Raw genomic sequence first — 8,555 nt, 5'->3', positions numbered from 1 at the left:
TATCACTTCAGAGCAAAACATATCCGACGTAGGTACCATTTTACTTGTAGTCTGATAGAAGAAGGTGAAATGTGTTTGAAGAAAATTAAAGGTACTAAGAATCCAATAGACATATTGACTAAAAGTGTCGATGCTGGAAAGCTGGGGTTGTGTAAGGCTTCAGTTGGTCTTCTACAGTGATATGGAAGATATTTGCGGCTAAGTATTTCTATTGGATATATTGGCATGAAGAATGAAAATAGCTTATTTGACTGGATTAGTCTTCCAAGTAGGAAACCTAATAAATTTTAAGTTTAGAATGGTGATTTCATATAAATTATTCTATTTGAAATGACAATTCATAACTATTTATACGGTAGTTTTTTCAGTGGTTTGTCATGTGTTTCTATAAAATTTGATTAGCTATTAGTATTTTCAACCAAAAAAGGTTGAGATGGAAATAAAATGGACCATACTGTATGGACATGAAGGAGTTTGTAATGTAAACATATAAGAAAATGCATGCAAGAAAAATAGAAGGAAAAAGACATTCGAAGCAGTTGTAGCAAAGGTGACAAATAGACGAGAGGGAAAGGTACGTGGGAGAGAGATAAAAAGGTCGCAAAGTCAAGTATTTTGGGAACTTGAACCAATGGAGAATTGGCACTTACCAGCTTGTCTATGGAATTTATCAAAGCCTTAACTCTATATAACACAATGCAGCGAAGTTCTGACTGGCTTCTGGGATTTGTATACAGAAACAACACAGGTTGTCTACAAAGCCCACTGCCCACCATCTCTGTCTCGGCTCTTAAATCTAAATACAAGACTTCTCTTAATGAAGGTAATTAAGAGAAATGACTGTCCTCTTTGTCTTTTTTTACATTTTCAATTGAGGATTATTAGTTAATTATTTTATTAATTATGTCTCCAATAACTGCAGATATTCGGTTGGATGCAAAAGAAACTCAGTGGCAGACATGCAGCCAAGAAACATAATTCTATTTCTGTTAATCGTAAGCCTCTTTGGCCTTCTTTTCATGTCTTAAATTCTTGTGAGCACGAAGACTGATTCTTTGTCTTGAACAGACCATATTACACAGCATGAACCTCGGAACCAAGAATTCAGTGATTGGCCTCATGGATTGCTGGCAATCGGAACATTTGGAAATGATAGCACGAAAGGAGATTCCAAGCCTAACTATGTTCAAGAAAATCTATCTCAAGATCTGCAACTTACACTTGAAGAAGTTGAAAAACTTCAAGATGAGCTAAACTTGTTATTCAATAAACAATATGGGTCAACATCTGATGAAGCAGAATCAAATACCGAGAAGCTCGCATTAGATAAGTTTGTCAATGGCAATCCCAGCTCGGAAGAAGATGACAAAGATCACTGCCATCTTCAAGGCAGCACCACAGCAATTCTTGGCAGAGGGAAAGGAATTTGTAGTGCGGATAATACAGGCTGTGCCATTAACAAAAAGTCCTTGTCATTTCTTCTCAAGAAGATGCTTATTTGCAGAGGTGGATTTGCACCTACTCTTAGCCTAAGAGATCAAGTTCCAGAGTCTAGAATGGAAAAGGTAGATACACGTAAACTCAGGAAAATACTTACCTAGATCGGATGCTCATAGAGCATTGTGTAAATATATAAAATTTCATATAAGCCCATCACATATTTATACTGTAGGTCCATATAGGCCTGATTCTATACGCATAGGTTAATTTTCTGACTCACATAACTGGACTTGTAAACAGATGTTGAGGGCAATACTTCACAAGAAGATATATCCCCAGAATCCAAGTTCAAATTCATCTACTACCAAGAAATATTTGGAGAATAAACACAAGCCCAGGTCTATCAAGGGTGAGGATGACATAAATTACAAGGATGATAATGGAAGTAAATGGGTCAAGACAGATTCTGAATGTAAGTGAGGCCAATGGATTCATTCATGCAGAAATTTCTTATTAAATTTACAATTAGTTATTATCTGATATTTATTGTCACCTTTTTTGAATTGCAGATATAGTGTTGGAGATATAATTAAATTTGGTCTGGCAAGCTGTGAAGATAGATGGTATTACAGATGCATTGTTGTTTCTTAATTGTCCAGTTCCTGATATATAAAGAAAAACAATCATATATTTTTATCCATTTTTAGATTTAAGCCAACATTATGCAGAGATATATATGCTTCTGATTGGATGCACTGAAATGAAATGTCTGCATATTCTTCATGAATAAATACAGGAATGATTACAGATGGTCCAATTATGTATAAAATGATTCTTTTTTTTTTTAATTTTTATATCTACCCTTTTCTTTAATTTCAAGGTACATCTCACGTATACTTCTTGATTTCTAGTCCGTTCTCAACACTTCCATTTGTAGGAGAACATATTAAATGTTTTAAAAAGAAACCGACAAAGTTTTAATGGGCTAAGTCCGTGTAAGAACTTCAATACGAAATATGGGACACTGCTATTGCTTGTCTTGACATGTGATCTCAACTATGTGATTGTGATGGCTTACGTTTACTGAGGTTTCCTTGTGGGAGAGCATATGTTCATCCGCTAATGACAAACCGATTATGCCATGCCTGTTTCCAGGCCTATTGCATTCGGAAATACCACACAAGGAGCACCGTCACCAGCCTGAGCTAGAGAATATTAATTATTTTTTAAACTAAGACAATTTTAGAGCTGTATTAAATAACATGATTTATGATTCACTAACCATTACAAAGAATGACCAGAAAATTCGCTTGTTAAAAATTGGAATGCGTTAGTTGTTTAATAGATGAAACCAAATCCAAAAATTGAAATTTTAATTGATAAAAAAATTTATTTAAAAAGAGAAAATAATGTCAGTATTATACATTCTTTTCCATAATAATGAAAATTTTATTTATTTTTATTATAGAAAGAACTTGTAAATCTTTAAAATGAAAAAAATATTTGCCTGGAGCTACTTTGGCTTCAAACATACTTATTCCTCAACAATAATTATTCATCAGTTTAATTTGATTGTTAACAACACACCAAATAAAGCAAAAATCTAGCTCTTTAGATCCACCTTCAAGATCTCTCACTGAACCAAAGTACCAGCAAACCACTCCAAAAAGGAAGAAAGTGGCAACTTCTGCGTCCAATTAACGATGATTGAGAGGCCTCCACTAGGGCGGTTCCAATACCACAGACTGGAATTCAAGCGGAGGGTACCAGCGTTTTTGTCTTCGCACAAAACCCTTTTCACAGTCTTATGGATCACTGCATTTGCCTCGGTGTTCGTGTGGCAGCGGAACATCGTCGGTAGTGGGTTCACAGTGTTCTGGCGGGTGCCTATGAGGCCGATTCCCAGGCTGAGACCTGTGGTTTTTAATTTGACGGATTTTGGCGGAGTGGGCGATGGGATCACTTTGAATACTGAGGCTTTTGAGAGGGCTGTTTTGGCGATTTCCAAGCTGGGGAAGAAAGGGGGAGGGCAGCTGAACGTTCCTCCAGGGAGGTGGCTCACGGCCCCCTTTAATCTCACTAGTCATATGACTTTGTTTCTTGCTGAGGATGGTGTTGTACTTGGAATTGAGGTTAGTGTTCTGTGTCTGGCGCCTCTGGGTACTGGTTTGTTAAATCCTTTAGTATAAATTTAATATAATGTCGTCTTTATTTCCGCTCCCTTCCATTTCTGGAGGGTTTAAGTTGCGTGCATTTAGGTTGCTGGTGTAAGTTGTTTGGAAAATGCCAAACTTATTGGATTGTGATTCCCAAGGGTATCAATGATTGACAGGATTAAGGAAATGTTTGACTGTTGAAAACTTATTCAAAGAATTACTTTCAAATGAAAAGGTTGGAAACTAAATCCAACATGATGAAACATTAAAGAGGCTGATACAAGCTTCAGACTTGGGTAAAGTTAGTGAAGCCGCCAGAGATTTTGAAAGTGCTGATGTTTTCAATTTGGCACTTGTAAGAACCAGAAAGTTTGTGCCATTTTTCTTCCCCTCTATGAATTTTACCCATTAGTAACAAGTTTCCTCGTGTAAATAATTAAATGCGCTGTAAGCAGCATGTCAAGACTCAAGATTACTGGATTAGTTTGACCTACAAAGCATACTTTCCAAGTATTTGTGACATGTAAAAGGGTGGTCTTCTATGCATTTGTTGAAATTTCTCAATGGTCACTTGGATGCTTCCTGTGATGTTTGCTGAGCTTTCTTCGACATGAACCTGGGAATGTAATATTTTCCTCAAGTAGTATTGTATATTTTGTTGATGTTCGTTTGGGTGGCATAATAAAAGCCAAGTACTTAAATAAGAAGGGTTAAGTGGGGGATGTCTTGCCTAGTGAAAGAGAGAGAGAGAGAGAGAGAGAGATGGCGATAGGAACTGATATTAATAAATTCTTGTAACATATCTATGCATTATTGTGTTTGGTTTAGGACACACAACACACACACACACACACACACACACACACACACGCAGAGAGAGAGAGAGAGAGGTGTAACAGTAAGTTTAATTACTTTGAAGCATAGAGAGAGAGGTGTAACCATAAGTTTAGTTACTGAGAAACATATTCCTTATTTAACTATTAAATCCATCAGCATCCCTGAGAAGATGTTTAACCATAGATATGTGAATGAAATTTAAATTTTTTTGAAATATAAACAAGTAATATGAGGTTGTTGACCAAGAAACTACCAGATAGTCTGCATACGTAATTCAAAACTTGGGCAGATTATCATGTCCATGACTTGTGTCAACATAAATTACCTATTTAAACTCTTTCTGTATCTATTTAGTGACTTGCTTCAACAATATCAATTCAACTTCTTCAAGCAATTATTCTTTTTTTTTTCTTGTGAATCAAAGTTTCTGCTTTCTTCTAAATGCTCTATTCTGTAATGTTAAACAGGATGAGAAGTATTGGCCGCTAATGCCTCCATTGCCTTCATATGGATATGGGAGAGAGCATCCAGGACCTCGGTATGGGAGTTTAATCCATGGTCAAAATCTCAAAGATGTTGTAATAACAGGCCAGTTAATTCATTTTCCATTGTTTCATAGTGAATTGACTTGTATTAGTTGTTCTGATATTTATTGTCAATGTCCTTAACATGGAAAGTGACTGACATTGTATACACTTGCATTGGTTTACAGATATACTTGGTCTTGGGCATACCAAACTCAAGAATTGTATTGGTCTAAGTGTTTTTTTTTTTTTTGGTTTGGGGGGGGGGGGGGGGGGGGGTATATTTAGTTTAAAATCTTTTCTAAAGATATCTATTATCCAAGAGATACAAATAAGGAAGACTTCCCAGTGGTATATTGAATTAAGTAATTACTAGTTTCCACAACTTTTGGAAAAATTATCAAAGAGAAAGTAACAAGTAAATTCCCTTACACCTGTGTTAAAAAGTGGCTCATGAATATTGTAGTAATTATGTAAATAAGGTGCAACTATTAGAGAAGTCCATAGAATGTTGGTAAAAAAATAAAACAGAAAACAAACAAAAAAAAAAGTTTTTTAATCTTTGGGGGTATAATCATGAAGACTTATTGTGTAAAAATTAAATTGCTATATTTGTGGGGAGCCGACCAAGTTATTTTTTTTCTCTGTTTTTTTTTTTCATCCATGAAATTAAGTGTTTAGTTTTCTGAGCTCATTTATTCTCAAAAACAAAAATTATTGTTGATTGGTTCTGATGCTAATTTTTGTTTTTTTACTGATTAACAGGACATAATGGTACCATTAATGGACAGGGTCAAACATGGTGGAAAAAGTATCGTCAAAAGCTTCTCAACCACACAAGAGGGCCTCTTGTGCAGATTATGTGGTCAAGTGACATTCTGATCACTAATATAACATTGAGGGATTCCCCATTTTGGACACTCCATCCATATGACTGCAAGAATGTAACTGTAAGAGATGTTACAATTTTGGCACCCATATATGAAGCCCCAAATACTGATGGAATTGATCCTGGTATGTATTTTACCAGTGCATTTTTCTCTCCACATAGCAGTCCATGTGCCAAAACATCAACTTCTTCTTTATAGATTCTCAGCTTCTGAATTTATCTTAATTTCTATCATTTTGTATAAAATCCTTTTAAGAATGCACTACCAATTGAATAAGGCCTAATGGTCAAAATTAGGAGAGTTTGATCTTGATGTATTTTATTAGGAGAGTTTGCTTGGAGCTCAAAATTTTGATTTTGGAAAATAAGTTCATTTACCTTTCTTTTTCCCTACAGCTTTGGTTTATTGTTTCTAAGTTGACTTTGTTCTTGAATGTAAGAAAATTGCTTTCCTCTTAATATTATATTTGCCCTCATTACACCTTTTCTTTTTGTTGTTCTTTCTTCTATACTTAATAGGTATAAGCTATTAATACCTTAATTTGTGCATCAAGACGCCCAGCCAAAGACCTCTTACTGTGACATACGATACCATTACTACTTGGTTTTGCTATGAAGTTAGCTAGTGATTTCTTCTTTCCATCCTGAATATAAATTTTGGGCATTTAACAGATTCATGTGAGGATATGGTAATTGAAAACTGTTACATAAGTGTGGGGGATGATGGAATTGCAATAAAGAGTGGCTGGGATCAGTATGGAATTGCATATGGTCGACCTTCAATGAATATCCTCATCCGTAACCTTGTGGTTCGCTCTATGGTCAGGTGAAATTTCTTTTATAATTTTCTTACAACTTGGTGAATGTTTTCTTTTTCCCTTTCTGTCAGTGGAAAGACTATTTTGTAATTGTTTGCTTGCATGGCCTCTGAACATATTCACTGCAAGCAATACATTATTGAATCTTTTGTTTATTGTTGGTTTTGTCTTGACCTTTGGACGTGCATGTAATGCATGAAGCCAATTTTATACAGCAAACGTTCAAAAGAAGATTGTTTATGATATAAGATGTAATATACTTATTCATCACCCTGATATAATTGGCTGAATTATTGGTTTATGAACCAATTCAGAACAATTTAATGTTATTATGTGAACCATTAGCTGAAAATCTATCTGGAGGAGGACTAGTAGACAATAGCTTTGATAAGTCTAGAATATTATGAACTAGTTATCTCTCTATGTGTGCCAGATTTTCTTATTATGTCTCTTTGTAATCAGGTTAGCTTAGCTTGCTGTTAAATTATTTTAAAAAACTTGATTTCATTAAAACTTGCATGTCAATTGTCTTGAAGGTAATTTCATCCCCAAAAACAGTGAAATATTGTTTCATAATGCAAACATAACCTGATACAATAGGAAACTGCTACTTATTTGGGCTATGATGATAGGGCTGCTTGTGTTTAACCTGTGTGTTTTGGCCATGGATTTTGGAATAGTGAACATAAGCAGAAACCTGGTCATAAAAGAAAAAAGGAGCTTTGATTAAAGAAAAGACTAATCCAGAAACCTCAGTATTTTTTGATTGATGACTGCAGTATGATGCATGTGGACTTGTCATGAACTTTCTCTTGGCATGCAGTAACTGCATGTCTTCACTCTTTAAATTGTTAGTGAGATCACCTTGGTTAAATTTTGAAACAGTGCTGGAGTATCCATTGGCAGTGAGATGTCAGGCGGTGTATCAAATGTCACTGTGGAAAACCTCCATGTGTGGAGCTCAAGGCGTGCAGTTAGGATTAAGACAGCCCCTGGAAGAGGTGGATACGTTCGACGTATAACCTACCGAAATCTAACATTTGACAATGTCCGAGTTGGAATTATTATCAAGACAGATTACAATGAACACCCTGATCAAGGTTATGATCCTAAGGCAGTTCCAAAACTTGAGGACATAAGCTTCACTGGGGTCCATGGTCAAGGAGTCCGTGTCCCTGTACGGATACATGGGAGTGAAGAAATTCCGGTTAGGAATGTGACTTTTCGGGATATGTCAGTGGGAATAACATACAAGAAGAAGCATATATTCCAGTGTTCCTTTGTTCAAGGTCGTGTAATAGGTACCACCTTTCCTGCCCCATGTGAGAATCTTGATCATTATGATGAGCAAGAACGACCCATTAAGCTTGCCGTCTCCCGGAACTTGACAAATGTAGACTATGATTTTTGACGACACGTTGTGTTCTCAATCTCTTGCGCGTAGCTTTATCAGGTCAGTTTGTTAAACATGTCTATATGAGAAGATGGATAAATCACCTTGGAGTGATTAATCTCGTTCTTATGCTTTTTCAGCCAAAGTGTTATCAATTTTTTTTCTTTTTCCCTTTTCTCAATAGAGTTGTATATGTACAGAAAGTTCTCTGTTGTTCCATAAGGATGCAAAAATTTATAGCTCTTCTTCTACACTTGACAAATCCCCTATACATTGGTGCAAAGCTACTTGTCAATGTTGAAATTGAAGTTTCCAGATACAATTCAGTGACATTAGTTGAACCTGCCTCATTTTATACGGTAGAATACTTTCATTTAAAGGTTCTGGGCACCCTTTGCTACATCTGAAAACCATGAAGCCCATCTACGATTGTTATCACGGAACACTTCACTCGAGAGTTGTCGATTCCTTTCATGGAGCCGCTTCTTTCAAATGATC

General features: G+C 35.8%; 2 protein-coding genes across 2 annotated transcripts; both read left to right on the top strand.

The window, feature by feature from the left end:
- Window positions 1-737: 737 nt before the first annotated feature.
- On the top strand, window positions 738-2,246 carry LOC110602868 (protein DEEPER ROOTING 1). Its single transcript, XM_021740453.2, has 5 exons — window positions 738-823; window positions 923-995; window positions 1,069-1,565; window positions 1,741-1,912; window positions 2,010-2,246. The coding sequence occupies exons 1-5, from the start codon at window positions 818-820 to the stop codon at window positions 2,027-2,029; spliced, it is 768 nt and encodes a 255-aa protein (XP_021596145.1). The 5' UTR covers window positions 738-817; the 3' UTR covers window positions 2,030-2,246.
- Window positions 2,247-2,935: 689 nt separating this feature from the next.
- LOC110603022 (probable polygalacturonase) lies at window positions 2,936-8,310 on the top strand. Its single transcript, XM_021740665.2, has 5 exons — window positions 2,936-3,572; window positions 4,901-5,021; window positions 5,723-5,971; window positions 6,519-6,672; window positions 7,550-8,310. The coding sequence occupies exons 1-5, from the start codon at window positions 3,144-3,146 to the stop codon at window positions 8,073-8,075; spliced, it is 1,479 nt and encodes a 492-aa protein (XP_021596357.1). The 5' UTR covers window positions 2,936-3,143; the 3' UTR covers window positions 8,076-8,310.
- The last annotated feature ends 245 nt before the right edge of the window (window positions 8,311-8,555 follow it).

The sequence above is a fragment of the Manihot esculenta genome, chromosome 16 (genome assembly GCF_001659605.2).
Source record: "Manihot esculenta cultivar AM560-2 chromosome 16, M.esculenta_v8, whole genome shotgun sequence".
Taxonomy (NCBI): Eukaryota; Viridiplantae; Streptophyta; class Magnoliopsida; order Malpighiales; family Euphorbiaceae; genus Manihot; species Manihot esculenta.
Note: the sequence above shows the minus strand (reverse complement) of the source record. Positions and strands in the feature narration are given on the sequence as shown.

Bases quoted from the DNA above. Each gene is read 5' to 3' on its own strand.
- LOC110602868 (XM_021740453.2), top strand. The intron at 996-1,068 runs GTAAGCCTCTTT...TGTCTTGAACAG, and splicing joins TAATTCTATTTCTGTTAATC to ACCATATTACACAGCATGAA. The intron at 1,566-1,740 runs GTAGATACACGT...ACTTGTAAACAG, and splicing joins CAGAGTCTAGAATGGAAAAG to ATGTTGAGGGCAATACTTCA.
- LOC110603022 (XM_021740665.2), top strand. From the start codon at position 3,144: ATGATTGAGAGGCCTCCACTAGGGCGGTTCCAATACCACAGACTGGAA. The intron at 5,972-6,518 runs GTATGTATTTTA...GGCATTTAACAG, and splicing joins TACTGATGGAATTGATCCTG to ATTCATGTGAGGATATGGTA. The intron at 6,673-7,549 runs GTGAAATTTCTT...ATTTTGAAACAG, and splicing joins GTGGTTCGCTCTATGGTCAG to TGCTGGAGTATCCATTGGCA.